The following is a 15,478-nucleotide window of genomic DNA, read 5'->3' as shown; positions in this document are numbered from 1 at the left end:
TCTCTTTTCTGACAGACAACACGACAGACTTACATACAAGACAGTGTACATATTAACTATACTATATAATATAAAAACAAAAACAATGAAAACTAAAAAATGAAAAATAACGAAAGAAAATAATTTCCAAGTGGTACAGGCTTGTGAAAGAAAATAAGGGTGAGCTGTCCTTACACAAACAGGGTACGAATCATGAAACGGTCAGAATCAAAGTCTGCTCTCTTTGACATAGTCCAAAACTGGCTCCATTTGTTATCACAATCACATGCACAAAACGTTTGATGCTAATTGGTCCAGCAGTTCCAGAGCTCCAGACTCACCCTCGCACTAGCATGCATTTAAATGCATTTGTCTGTCTGTCCAGAGCTATAGTCTTGCAAACTGCTGGACTGATCAACAACAAATATTGTATGCACACTGCCAGTGACAGTGTAGGCCACAGAAGTGCCTGCACTATTTTGTGTTTTTTTTTTATGTGTTTTACAATGGAAGTCAAGGCTGTGATCCCACTCAAGTACCACATTGGAGCCATGCCATTTCTATTATGTGCAAGATTTTATTTTATTGTATTGATTATTAAGTCATGTTGCAATCAATAACAACCTATCTGTTTCTCTAAGTAGTCTGTTCATGTTCTCATCACATTTTGTGAATAAAAGCCTAATTTTGTAACTTAATTTTATTAATAATCATTCCATGTCATGACAATAATTTTGTTCAATGAGGTTTGGCCTTTCCTAGATGGAAATGTAGTCAGTTTTCTGTGTGTTTCCTCAATTTTTAGACAACTCACAATGTGTTAGAAAATCACGGACAAAAAAAATCCAATATAGGATCAACATTATTTGGGCTTGCGGCCCTTTTGGTATTTTGCTGAGTGGCCCCTGAGCCATCCAAGGTTGAGTAGCCCTGCTCTAACCCATACATAGAGCACATAGTTTCGTTTGATGCTGTCAACCACTGGCATCTCATCTGTGATGCTGGAGCACTGAAAGAATCTAACCCCAAACCTAATTTCCTTCTCCTTGCCTCACTTCATTCTGTCATTCTGTCATCTATGTAATCTAATAGGGTCTGAGTGGCGTTAAGGGAGGAGAGAAGACCAGTTTTGGGATTCATACTTTAGTGGACGCAGCTGATCTGCAGTCCTATCAGATGAAAGCGAATGGAGGACTGTGAGTATTCCAATCCTATAGTTTAATGAAAAGACAGACAGTGCAACTTCTACGCTGTGTTAACATTCGCTGATTAAAAAAAGCTTGCTAATGAAGAATAGTGCTATTAATGCACAAGACTGTTGAAACTTGATGCTTCCACATTAAATGTGTAGAGTACTTGCTATATGAATTGCTTTGCTATTAATATGCTATTTTGCATATTACAGTATTATAGGCATAACTTCGAAAATAAAAAAAAGGTTACAGATGAGAAGAGCTTTAAGTGGGCTGCTGCGATGTGCCAAGTTACCGATAGAGTCACATATTTTATTTAAGTGTTAAAGCCCATACCTGTTATCTCTCTCTCTCTCTCTCTCTCACTCTCTCTCTCTCTCCTGAGTCTCCTCTCTATAATGAACGCGGGCAAAATTCCAAACGTGGAAACTGAAAAGTGAATTCAAGTAGGCTATGTGAGACAATTTGACAGCGATATGTTTTGCCGATCCCTCTATGCCAGAAAAGTGTGTGTGTGTGTGTGTGTGTGTGTGTGTGTGTGTGTGTGTGTGTGTGTGTGCGTGCGTGCGTCGTGCGTCCGTGAGAGAGTTTGAGCGCGAGAGAGAGAGCGTGTGTGTGTGTGTGTGTGTGTGTGTGTGTGTGTGTGTGCGTGTGTGTGTGTGTGTGTGTGTGTGTTGTGACAGAGCGAGAAAGAGAGAGCGAGAGAGCTTGAGAGAGAGAGAGAGAGAGAGAGAGAGCGAGAGAGAGGCAACAGTGCGATGTATCGACAGCCACAGTGAACACTGTGAACCCGTCGCTGGATCGTGGCGCACTCCTCACACGCGCCCGAAGATGTGATGTGAAGTAGACGGTAATTGGACCGCTTTTTAAGCCTCGTCGGCGTTCATTATTTAACCGAGAGAGACGACGAGAGAGAGAGAGAGAGAGAGAGAGAGAAGCAGAAACACGCGTCTCCCCACCCACTCAACCCCCGTCCCCCGCGTGCGCCTTTTTATAGTCCTCTTCCATCCATAGTTTCATGAACTTTCCCCCCACGCGTCTCGCACGATGAAGACGACGCGCAAGTGTCGCGCGTTGCTCTCCGTCTTCCTCAACCTGGTGGCGCTGCTCTTCTCCACCACCGCCTTCGTCACCACGTACTGGTGCGAGGGCACCCAGCGCGTCCCCAAGCCCACCTGCAATAAGCAGCGCAAGCACAACTGCATCGACTACGGCGTCAACGAGACGGACCAGAGCAAGGTGCACTACAGCTGGGAGACCGGCGACGACCGCTTCATCCTCCGCCACTTCCACACCGGCATCTGGTACTCGTGCGAGGAGAACATCCACGGGACAGGTGAGTCTGGTGAGAGCTTCGGTGGGGGTGCCACCCGCCCGGCCGGACCCCGTTTCCCAACCGGCCGGGTCCATGTAACTCTAGTCTAGAGACGATTGCAAAATCAATTTACACCATTCTTATTTTGATCATAACCCAAATACTGAGTGTCAGTCTCCAGGTTTTCCTCAGAATATCCTTTACCATGATGGCACTATTAGGTAGGAGTCCACGCTAGACAGTTGTTCTCAAACTTTTTATTTTCAAGTTACCCTATCTCTCTGAGAGTGCACACATGGTACGAAATGGGTCCATTTGGTTACATTTGGACCCGTGGCGTGAAACGCAGTCAGAGTTACAGAACCTCATGGTCCGTGTGGTTCCATTTGTAGGATTACAGTGCGTAAAATCGCCGTTTATCCACGTGCGTAAAAGTGCCACCCCGTTTATTGCTCTAAGCTCACAAAGTTATTTTATTCCTCCATGGTATATCCTTCCATGTATGTTTTTTGGTCATACAGTAATATCCTCCCATGTAGCCTCATGTAGCACATGAGGCTACATATTCATGCATGCCTTGCCTTGCGCGTGTCTTGGCGCACGGATAAATACAGGCAAACCCAATTATGCATTATAAATAGCCCACGGTTCGTGATCTCTCTTAGTTTTTGCTGACTTCAGCGAAATGCCAACCTGGCTATTGTGGAGAGAGAGAGAGTGTGTGTGTGTGTGTGTGTGTGTGTGTGTGTGTGTGTGTGTGTGTGTGTGAGAGAGAGAGAGAGAGAGAGAGAGCATAATATCTGTCGATGCTAAGATGTTTTGCATTCATTTCGTGGGGGACTGGACGCAAACCATTGCATTCCCTTACATTCTCATCATTCACCATACAATCTATTGTCGACACCACTATTACCACTGATACCTGAGGCAGTGCAGTGATTTGTGGACAGGACAGCAGGCTTCCCCGCAGCCCTGCAGCCAAGCTAATGATTGATACCCTGTCCCTGGGAGGTGTTAAGGAGGCTACTGGGATGGAGCAGTCTGGGGACACATCTGCCATCCGATCTGTCACAAACAACCAGAGAGGGATATGTTATTATTGTGTACAGGGTTTGATTTGTAAAAAACTAACAAACAAACAGAAAAGGGGGGGGGGGGGTTACATTTTCTTAATAATTTAATTCTTAATAGTACAGTACTTTGTCCAATGACGAATAGCGAAATAGGGATTCATGTTAACGTACATGTTTAATTATATTGGCTAATCAAACAAGACAAGGAAATGCATGCACATGTAATTAATTCTCACCAGAAGCAGGAATAAAACATATCCCCACCGGCGCCGGCAATACAAATGGATGACCATATGGGGGGGTATCAAAACAGAGGCTTGTCTGAGCCCACCATGCTACTGTACCTGTGCAACTTCACAGCCAGTCACAGTGCAACAGTAGAAAGAGAGAGTTCTCTGTTCCTGGCTGTCTAATATTACATTCTCCACTCTTGAAAGACTGGACTGTATAGCTCGAGGTACTTCATTGCATTAACCACTTGAACCCTGGCTACAGCAGCCCTACTCTTCGGGGAATGTTCGCCGCAAAAATAGCCGATCTACAAGCTCACAACGGATCATAACACAACTTGTTTTGTGAGCTTGTAGAACGTAGAACTCGTTGAAGAGATTTGGTGTAGAGCGGGGAAAAATACACTACTTGCAACTCAGGTCCGCTTTGACTAAGTATAGATGGTTTAAAGTGGTAAAGACAATAGGGAGGCAGTATAAAGAATAGCAGCGAAGCCAAATCACAAAGCCAAGTTAAATGAGGATACATGTGGGCTGGTACAGTGGATTGGAGGTTAACTTGAAAAGATTAGTTTTCAAACGCCTCTTAAAATGTCCCTAGAGTTATCATTTGGCAGGGGCACGTGCTACATATTTTAGGAGCATAATATCTGTCAGTGTAAAAATGGACTCCACTCAGGGATTTTGCTGCCCACTGTGGAGCATCTCGTCTAACTAAACTTACTAAAGAGTGAAGGATGCATTAATAAGCTGCACTCCTTACTACTAGTACTGTATGGCCTGAAGAATGCATAGATGGTATCTGTAAGTAGATAATTATATATTTATTTATTTATTTAGGGGTGGGGTCATTAGTCTACCTGAAATATAGACATCTCACCCTAAACCCCCAATTTACAAGATATATATCGTTGTAGAGCTTGTTCGCCCAGTCTTGCAGATTGTTTGTATGTTACTGTATGAGTTATGTCCAGAATTGGCGAGTTAGGGTCCATGTGGTTTAAAGTAGGCCACATTTAGCTGTATTCAAGTAACCCTGAGTGTTTTTGCTACAATATCAGGTGTTTTGCTTATGTTTTTGTTCAGGCATGGTCATTTTGGGTGTGTACTGTAATAGATAAGGATGAGTGGAAAACCATCTGCTCTATATTTGCAATTTATATTCAGTCAAGCTGTGCCCAAGCAGCTAGTAATACAACCTGCCGTATTATATTGTGTCCCTGCTGGCTGATCACACTTGGCCTATAATGGAGGGAAGGAGCCAGGGGTAAGTTATGGATGAAGGTGACAGACAACAGTGAATGGGACATTTCTCACTGGTGTGGAAAGAAGGGCAACACTCATATTCTGAGTCACTCTTAACCCATTCTGACCTGAGATCAGATTAAAAAAATGTCTTCTACATCCTGACAGTTTTCTGAAAAAGCTATGTTTCTATGTCAGTCCTTTTCAAAAAATAGCAGACCTACAGCAGTAGCCTATCTAAAATTGGCATGCAGAATTGCAGATAAAGAGAGCCTGGTTTAATATTTTGTGCAAAGGCATACCAGTGGCAGTAACCTCTTAATAACATAGAAACCTATACATTTTAACCACAGTCATGAACCTAGCGTCCTTATTATGGAGCGAAAATAACATTGGGCGAAAATAACAGATCTACAATGTGACACGTTGTGAGCTTGTAGTTATTTTCCACGTTGTTGATCGTCGGTTAAGGCTGCATACACCAACAGGTATTTTTTATAAACTTCCGTTAATCTTGTCCACACGGGGACGCATGAACAAAGATTTGCTGTTATGGGCCAAAAACACATAAGCCTAAAATGGTTCATTTGGGTGTGAGAAAGAAGCGTTACGTTGTGCTGCTTTGATTGCTTGAATTATGCTCCTGCATGGTAGTGAATTAGATTGTCACGGAAATGACCCGGACACATTATTTCAGCCGCATATTGGTTCGATAGCTGTTAACAGTGTTGTTTCCGCTACTTTATGATCATACATTGTCCAGCTGTGGTAATGATGTCAGCGTTCGAAAAGCACAGTCATACTTCGTCGTGCGCCGGTGTCACAGGGCCGAGAATAGGCAACCTGCAAGCTCCCACAACGTTGTGAGCTTGTAGGTCTGCTATTTCCGACAGTGTCCCGCGGTGGAGCATAAATTGGGCTTAATGATATTGTCGGTGAGATTCCAGTGACTATACACTGTCTGGAAGTCTGTGTTGTCGCTCCTGCAGCGTGCATCTTTCTGTGGATGAGCAGATGAAAGAGCTGTTCCACTCTCACACGCACCGCCATGCTGTTTAATGACATTATCTCTCTCACTTTCCTCTCATCTCAATCTTTTCCTCCCTCTCTTTCACTCTCTGTCTCTCTCTTTCTCTCTCTCACTCTCTGTCTCTCTCTCACTATCTCTGTTGATGTTTGTCTCCATCTCGCTCTCTGTCTGTCTTTGTCTCGGTTTGTCTCTGTCTCTCTCTGCCTGTTTCTGTTTCAGTTTCATTCACTGGACTAAGTGCATGCATGTGCATGCATGTGTTCAGGTATGGGGGGGCCATACCTGAACACATGCATGCACTTAGTCTCTCTCTTTCCGTCTCTTTTTCTCTCTCTCTCTCACATACACACAAGCACACACATTCAACCTTTGGGTGACATCAGAGGTGGTTTGATGGCACACAGGAACAAACAGAGGGAAAGACAGAGATTAAGTGTTGAGTGCCTGTGTGATTGAGTGCGTATACTGTGTGTGTGTGTGTGTGTGTGTGTGTGTGTGTGTGTGTGTGTGTGTGTGTGTGTGTGTGTGTGTGTGTGTGTGTGTGTGTGTGTGTGTGTGTGTGTGTGCACGTGCGTGCGTGCATGTGTGTGTAAGAGAGAGAGAGAGGGGGCAAACTTTTGCGAGATTTACAGAAAGTAATTAAACACTCTTATTGTAATTAACATTTATTATCCAGCTACAGTGATAAGCAGTCAAATTGATATCGCTGCGACCTTTGAGCAGCAGCCTGTAGGTTACTTTCTTTGCACGGTACAGTGAATTAAACACACAAAAAACTTTTTTGACAGTCATTGTCACATGACTCACTAGACTAGACCATGCACCTAAAATATATAGAAAAATGGAGAGTGACATCTCCAGCATTTGTGGCAGCAGAAGCTGCAGTATCAATCTCTGTAACAAAGTCAAATAATCGAAATATCAGCCAAACAGTAGCACTATAGCAATGAGATGTGACCAGCTACAATGAGAAACTGTGTCACAGAGTCCACAGTTCTAAGTTGTGCATGCAGACTACAGCACGTTCACATTCTATTGATTTGCAAGCTGCGTCATAAATACACTGGGTTGACTCTCCGCCGCCTGCCTGCACTGAAGTTATCTTTTTGATGTGTGCAGCTGCACCGTGGGAACGAGTATCTGCTCTCCCGTGGAGAGTGTGATTAAACTCGCGTCAGAGTCGTCCGGGAGCCTGTATAGAAATCTATGGTGTTTAATTGTGCTGATCAGGGAGAAACGCCAAGATAAACTATTATATGCACACACTAATATATGGCAAAGTGAGTAGCAAAGTGAGTTTAATATTGTATATGTCATTTAATGCTATCAGACAGGACTTTTCTGTTTGGATGTATGAGCTGTCAAGGCCAGAAAGTAGTTTTTTGCCACTCAGTAGGCGTTCACGCATAACTTCTGGGTATGATGATGATGTCACGCGCATACCCTCTATTCTCATTCTACAATAAACATTGGTTAAATCTATTTGTGAGTTATCTGACTGACATATATATATTAAAGTATCCTGCACCCATGGACTTGCATCACAGCACCCTAGTTTGAGAAACCATGCCCTAGCCTGGGGTTCTCAATGTTTTTGGCTGGGGACCCCCGCCTCGCCCCCCTCTCCACCACCAGTACAAACTGACTGCAAAAATAACCTTAAAAATAGAGAAAATATATCATAAATGAATATTGAAACCAGATATGGAAAGTTTATGCATGCACGACGTACTCTTAATTTCCTTTTTTTAATATATAATTTTGGGACCCCCCCAAAATAATTTGGCGACCCCTCGGGGGGTCGTGACCCACAGGTTGAGAACCCCTGGCCTAGAGCATAGAAAATATTATTGCAATGGAAATTAACTGCACACTCAAGATCTGACCAGGGGCTATTTTATGTTATTGCATTATTTCAGCAATCCTGAGTGATCAAGGTCTAGGAATACTAATTGTGATGTTTGAGGAGTCATAAGGTCCCTGACGAGCCGAGTCACTCTTTAATTACATTTTGGATTCAGGTCTAATCGGCTGCCAGGCTCGCCATTTGACTTGGCACGTTTACATTATTACAGCACACACACCGCTTTACACACTCACCTCTAATTAGTTTTAGTGATAGCTCCCCTGATAAACTGGCTGCCCTACGTTTTTAGTAGACAGCCTTGAAAAAAACATTCACTGGACTCTGTGACTCTTTCTGTCACAAATAGTCACTTTCAAAAATCACCAAATGTGGAAATGATGCTCTAGCTCTGCTGCGGTTTAAAGGGCAGTCCATACTGTCGGAAAGCTCCGGTACAACTACAACATGACGTCACGTCACTCGCAACTTCTGAAACGCATTCCTTTTTGTTCTGAAAGCTGCACTCCCATATGTTGTGACTCTCCGAACTCTACTTCGGAGAAAAAATTTAAGTCCGATCTTTCCGACGAAAAGTTTTGTGGTCGGAGACAGTATGGACTGCCTTTAAGTCTCAGCTGAGGAGACACAGGAGTTTATCTGGCCACCAAGGAACCAGAACACCTGACCTTTTATGGTTCACAGAATGGCTGCATAACAATGAACATTTCCTCATTGTCTTTGTGAATCAATAAGACTATGCAATGTATGATCACAAATCATCACCCATCACTCATTACACTGAGTATATCCAATCGAAGGCAATGACAAATGTTTGTATGATATCCTCCCTCCCTCCCTCCCTCCCTGCGTGCGTCTGTCTCTCTCTCTCTCTGTGTGTGTGTGTGTGTGTGTGTGTGTGTGTGTGTGTGTGTGTGTGTGTGTGTACATGCAGGCATGTGTGTCAAAATACCCCATTCCCTTTTTGATGATACGATGGACAGGTGTAAAAATAGAATGATTGTCATGAGTGAACTGACTTAGTGCACCATCAACACACTGCTCCATTACCTCCGATTTATACTAAAGCGCCTTATTCTGTTGGCCTTCTGTCAAATAACAACAATAACAAAACTCCTTTCATTACTGCTGACGTCTGATGTCTGACCTTTACTGCAGTTTTATGTCCCTACCTCCACATTATTCAGTACGCATGGAAGGAATTGCAAATTTCCATTGTGAGAACAATGTCAACATGCAGACTGCAAATCAACAGAACCCAGATCAGATAAACTAGAAGCCCATATAAAAGTGACTCGTCCTCTCAGAAATATAGTACATTATTCAAAATGACAAGCTGTTGAAAAAGTGGCTGAACCAGTAGCATCAGACCAGAGCTGTTTTTAATTATTTCGGTCCAAGTTAAGTCCTGATTTCTGACTGTGATATATTCAATTGTATGACAAAATAGCGGAAATATCAGATCTACAAGCTCACAATGTGACGTGTTGTGAGCTTGCAGATTGGTTATTGTTGCTGTTTTAGAAAAATATGAAAAGAAAAATTGTTTAGTGATTTTAATTCTTTGCAATGTTCGAGTCCCTGTTAAAGGTGTAGGGAAACGGAAATGGTGATCATTTTATTTTGACGTTTCAGATGGTTTCAACATGAAACACCGGTCTGAAGTTTCTGAACCAATCAGAGCGTCCTACCAACCTATGTGGGTTGTGGTGCTTGCCATGTTTGCCAATGGACTTGAGATGAGTGGAGTATACATCCAGTATGAAATATTTATATCAGAAGACCTGTGAGGGTCCATTTGGTTCCATTTGTACACTCTCAGAGTTACAGATCCGCAAGGGTCCATTTGGTTCCACGTCTACGCGCCGAGGATTAAATGAACACATTTTGACTGTGTACACCGTGTAAGACAGTGTATTTCTTTATCTAGTATGAGCCGTGGTGAGGAAGGGCCCTCTCTTTGCATGCCTGCTGTCTAGGCTGAGGGCGTGGGTGTTCAACGTGGGTTATGGATGATCCAGCCTGCTGGTTAAGACAGGAGAGAGCCTGAGTTATGGCACACTGCAGTGTCCAGTGATCTGTGACCCGTGGCCACGGGCTTTCATCTGCTGAGATAAGGGACGTACTTGTACAGGGCTGTGGGCTATACGTGCAGCGTGTATAACACCACACACGTTGCTATGGACAGTGTTTCTTTGTTATACTTCTACCCATTGGGTCAAAGTACTGTACAAGCACTCAGCGTAGCACGAAGTGATGCGCTGTGAGGTTTTAAGGAGTTAAATGACTATTCCACTACAGAAGATCCACAATGTAATCTGTAATGCCAGACAACCACGAAGTGAAGCCCCGGTGAAGTGAAAGTTAATGGGGAATGTCAAGAATCAGGTTAGGGCGTAATCTAATGCATACTGAACACATGTCAGTGAATCTTGTTGTTTACAAGAACAAATAGTGTTCTTGTGAATCACTAATGCATAAATATCTGTCCTTTTCCATTTGGCCCGAGGGAAGACGGAGCATCACCATGCTATAGTCAACATGCCCACGAGCTGCCCAGTTTGTCAATACTGGGAATAGCTGTGCTGAGAAATTAGACACGGCTGAGTATCACCGTACTATTTCTCAGTACCGTATTGATCGTGGACATTTTCTCTGTGTATCCTGTTGCTCACTCATTACTGTTATATCCCCATACACATTTCCAATGTCAGAGCACTAAGGTCCCACAACACACTTAAACTAAATGTACCCTAGCATCACAATTTTGACTATGCAATGCATAATAGGCGAACATTCAATGACAATACCAGATCTGCTGTCTAGCTGAGATTAGATGGGTATTTTTGGTGAGGATATTTGATGTAGAGGGAAAGCTTCAGGGGGCAACGTGTATAGACTCGTAGGGTACCCCAGACAACAAATTAGTATATTGGCTTTTATTGGGAAATGCATGGTTGGAAAACAAAAACAGGAGGTTTTGTGCACAAAATCTTACTGGTTTAACAGTAGGCTATATCCCATAACCCGGAGGGGGAAATCTTGTTAAAGCTATATTATATTTGAATAGTGCCTGTTACAATTAATATTTATATAAAATATAAATACTTTTTGTTAAACACCTTTGTTCTCAAACGGACTACCTACTTTATTTACTTAATGAGTTTCTACCCTCAGTTTGAATGGTAACGGCAATGGAATGTAGATCTGTATTCCATTGCACGAACACACCCATATAGTCATAACTCTGCCCATTGATTACAGTTGTTGGTCTAACCCAAATTTACGTTTAATATATCTAAAGCTATGTACCAGACCCTAAAATAGTATTTTGTGGCTGTGAGGACTGCCAACAGATGTATTATCATCACCTTACTTTCGATGAGCGGACACTTCATCCTCATAACAGTAGACAGACAAGGGCAGGCGTGTGCACGCAGACACAAACACTATGGTTGGACTCTCCAGGGATATTGTAAACTCTAGCGTCCGTGACACTATGCTACCTACCATGCTATATGATGGATGAGCACGTGGTGCTACACAGGCACGACATTCACCTTTGTCTTTCTCACAGTATTATTTAGTTATGAGTTGCTCTCGTGAAAACACACTGTAGATTTATACTGCTCCTAACCTCAGACATGTCCCCCCATCCCTATTAGCAAGCTAGCGTCTCGGAGGTGAGTTTACACTGTCAAATCCTGAGTGTTCATTTAATTACAATTTACAATTTAGGCATTTAGCAGACACTCTTAATCCAGAGTGATTTACAATAAGCAAACAAAAAATCATGCTAATACATCAAAACATAAAAAAGTCATCATGAATCCTACGTAAGTGAAATATCTATCTAAGGAAACTTGTGTATACACTATAGAGTGCTATGTCTACATAAAGTGCTATTTAAATAAGTTGAGCCTGTGCATACGCCTGTAGGAGGGCTAAGATGGAGTCTGAAGAGGTGTGTTATTTATATATTATTTATCCCACGATTTTGTAACCCATTTTCACCCCTGTGTCAATCATCTAATGTGATCCTGGGCTCTACACACCCTCCGCCAACCTGGGGAGAGCAACGGACTTGAACTCATGCTTCCTTCCTTCCTTCCTGTCCAAGTTGCTCCTTTACACCTGACAGGGGGGAGTTTCCCTGGTTGGACGTAGCGCGTGGAAGGAACACGTTATTCCAACCAGTTCCTTTCCCCTCCATCAGGCGCCCCGGCTGGCCAAGAGGTGTGTTTTCAGACTGCGTGGAAGATTGGGAGTGAATCTGCAGTTCTGATTGTAATGGGAAGTGCATTCCATAGTTTTGGAGCCAGAAGGGAGAAGAGTTTGGGACGTGTGGAGCGTTGTCCTCAGAGAGAGTGTACAAATGCAACCGACACATTGTGAGCTTGTTTAGGTAGATCAGCTATTTTCAAATGGCCTAAATGTATATAGCTGAAGTGATTAATGTATGTTTTTTAATACTAATTATCCACATACGTACACACGTACAAAGTAACTAGTAACAAAAAGCTGTCAAATAAATGTAGTGGAGTAAAAGTACAATATTTGGATCGGAGATGTAGTGGTCAGTGGAGTAGAAGTAAAAGTATTAGAATTTGGAAATACTCAGGTAAAGTACAGAAAAGAATAGATACCGCAAAATTGTTCTTAGGTACAGTACCTAGTATTAAGTAAATGTACTTAGTTACTTTTCACCACTGAGTGCACAGTAACTGCTAGTTCAAGATTGGACATGGAGGCAACAGCCTTAACAGACTCTTTACACTACGTCTTCAACAGCCTTACCAGACTCTCTACAGTACGTCTTGTTTGTTGTGCATGTGTCATTGAGGGAAGCATCACAATACTGATAAATGGCCTATGTCTAATGGAAGTGGAGATGACATCCCAACAAAGCAATTTGCTCTCTAGTTAGCGATACATATTTAAAAGACTATTTTAAGGCATACAGTACAGTACAGTATGTCCTTTAGTATTACGCCGACCGTTTTTAGTTATTTCCGACCGTGCATTGTGATTGGCTGAGAGTGCAATTATCTCCAGAAATAGCACTCCACACTGAATGCATCCACTTTATTTACCTTACCTGTAGCCTAGCAACGGCTGCCAGCTGCTCTTAGTGAGTTTCAGTTTTCTTTCCCTGGTAATCGTCAATGATAATAATAATGAAAGCCTTTATTGTTGAATGCATCTCCGGAAGGAAGAGTAGGCGTCACTTTTTTTCACTTAACCCTCGACCTCCCTCTCAATCATATCCTGTCCTATGTATTCAATTCGCACGCATCATATGACATGAAATAGCAACAAAATTCCATATCATCACAAAATATATAACACTATATGAGTGGAAGAAAAAAGATGGGGGTGTAAAAAGGGATAATTTCCTCTCCCTTGGGCCATTGTTTGAGGGAAGGGGTCAGGGCGTTCCACACTTGGGTGGCAGTGCTGTAGAAGGAGAATGTACCCATGTTTGTTTTATAAGTGGATGGTACCAGATCGTTGTTCTCGCTCCCTTCAGTAATGTGGCTGTGGGTGTCGCTCATTGTTTGTTTATTCAAGGCAAAGCTGCATTTACAATGTTTTATGTAAATTCCATAACTCTACTGTCTTCATGGCAATTTAAGCTTTGACATCTAAGCTAAATCTAGCCTGGTATTACCAGATTGCTATTGTGGCTTTAACACATTTTAGACGGAACAGAAATCTGTAGAAAGAAATTCACTAGAGGTTTTTCTCCTTGTGAAAAAAAAAGACCCAGCGAGAAGACTGAACTTCATTTAGCCTCGGTCACAAATGGACCAAATGGACCCATTTGGTTCAGTGAAATTTGTCAAGGCGCTCCTACGGGTTCAGGTGGCACCTGTCAGCTGGGCGGGAAGATAGGATAGAGGCTTATGTCCTCCCGGTGGGGGCTCCGTCTTCACTTGCAGGTGGTGACGACACACAAATGCGTTTGGGTAGGAAACCCAACAGTGAGTGCATGAGAAACAGACGGAGAGAATGAAGCAAAGAAAGGAGTGTCTCTCATTCACACAAACACATACGCACACACATACCCTTGGCTGTCCATCGTTAACGAGGATGACGCAGCTTCCTCGTGCTGTGATGAATTGGTTTGTCAGTGGCTATCAGTGCTGACAGCGATGCCACTGTAAATGGAACCAACCACTGTAAATGGGCCCTGCCCCTTACGGTTCCATTCAGTTCCGTTCGTACACTCTCCGGGATGATGCTGGAACAAAATGATGGTGTCTTCACTGGCTCTCCTTAAGGCGTGTGAGTCCAGTGTGGCTGAACCACATGAACCCTAGCGTCCCTATTGTCATGACAAGCGAATATTCGGCCAAATAGGTAGAGATTTGGCTAAAATGTCCACTCAGCTTGGAGATTTAAAAAAGGAGGGCAAAGGATAGACGCCTGGAGTACTCCAGTCAACAAAGTGTACTCCGTTTTAAGTGGTTCAATGGCGATCACAAACACACACCTGATTTGAATACTTGATAAGAATGTTGTGCATATGAGCGCACGGTGGCACAGTCGGTAGTGCTGTCGCCTCACAGTTAGAAGGTCCTGGGTTCGATTACCACTGGGGACGCTGGGGGTGTGTTCTCTCCTCCGTGTCATCAGTGCCCATACCCGAGGCGGGGTTGGTGAAAGGGCCTTTCTGTGTGGAGGTTGCATGTTCTCCCCGTGTCCCATAGGGTAGGTATAGGTACCCTCACAAAAAACATGCAGTAAACCTGGTCTCTAAACTACCTGGAGGTGAAAGGAACTGGTCACAATAACGCGTTCCTTCCACACGCTATGTCCAGCCGGAGAAACTCTCCCCTGTCAGGTGAAAAGAAGCAGCTTGGACTGCATGCATATAGAAGGCAGCATGAAGTCAGTCTCCTGCCCCCCAGGTTGGCAAAGGAAGTGTAGCACCCAGGATTACATTAGATAATTGATAAAAAAAATAAAAAAGTTCTGCATTATACACTACATAGTGTATCATCATTACTAAATTCACCAATCGCTGTCTGTCTGTCCACTTCCGGGTCACCAGTGAAATGCATGTTGGGACGGACACAGATTAATACTGGGACACACTTTTCCGCGTAACAGACCCACACGGGGGAAAAAAACTCGGATACTACTAGCTACTCTTGCGTCAGTCGACAGAACTTCTTCTTTGGGAAAGCATCGCGGCCAACGCGCACAGGCACCTGAAAGACAGCTCACACTGAACATCACCATCACAAGTATTCATAATGTTATGATCATCCAACAGATATAAAAGTGCACAGGATTGTAACTGTTGCCAAGGCAATTCCCCGTCCGGGTGGACATAAACCCTGTTGTTGTTAGACCATCTGTAAACAATTCCCCCCCTATCAGTAATGTGATCTATTACATTGCATTGCCCACACTGAACATAATTTGCTGTTCATATATTCAGAACAGGTAAGGACTAGTAATATACAAATGCATAATACATTACTATCACGTCTGCCTCAGTTTTGGTGTTGGAAGCTGCTATGACTTTGGCACTGGCTGG

General features: G+C 43.2%; 1 protein-coding gene across 2 annotated transcripts in view; it reads left to right on the top strand.

Moving 5' to 3' along the window:
* Positions 1-2,104: 2,104 nt before the first annotated feature.
* Positions 2,105-15,478, top strand: part of gsg1l (gsg1-like) — a 38,268-nt gene continuing 24,894 nt past the window's right edge. For both annotated transcript variants that reach the window (XM_080774986.1, XM_080774985.1), the window contains exon 1: positions 2,105-2,508. In XM_080774986.1, coding sequence (XP_080631112.1) covers positions 2,220-2,508 — 289 coding nt within the window. In that variant the 5' untranslated portion in view covers positions 2,105-2,219. The remainder of the gene's footprint in view (positions 2,509-15,478) is intronic.

The sequence above is a fragment of the Protomyctophum bolini genome, assembly GCF_963924005.1.
Source record: "Protomyctophum bolini genome assembly, chromosome: 11".
Taxonomy (NCBI): Eukaryota; Metazoa; Chordata; class Actinopteri; order Myctophiformes; family Myctophidae; genus Protomyctophum; species Protomyctophum bolini.
The sequence above is the reverse complement of the archived record's forward strand: the minus strand, read 5'-3'. Positions and strand labels throughout refer to the sequence as shown.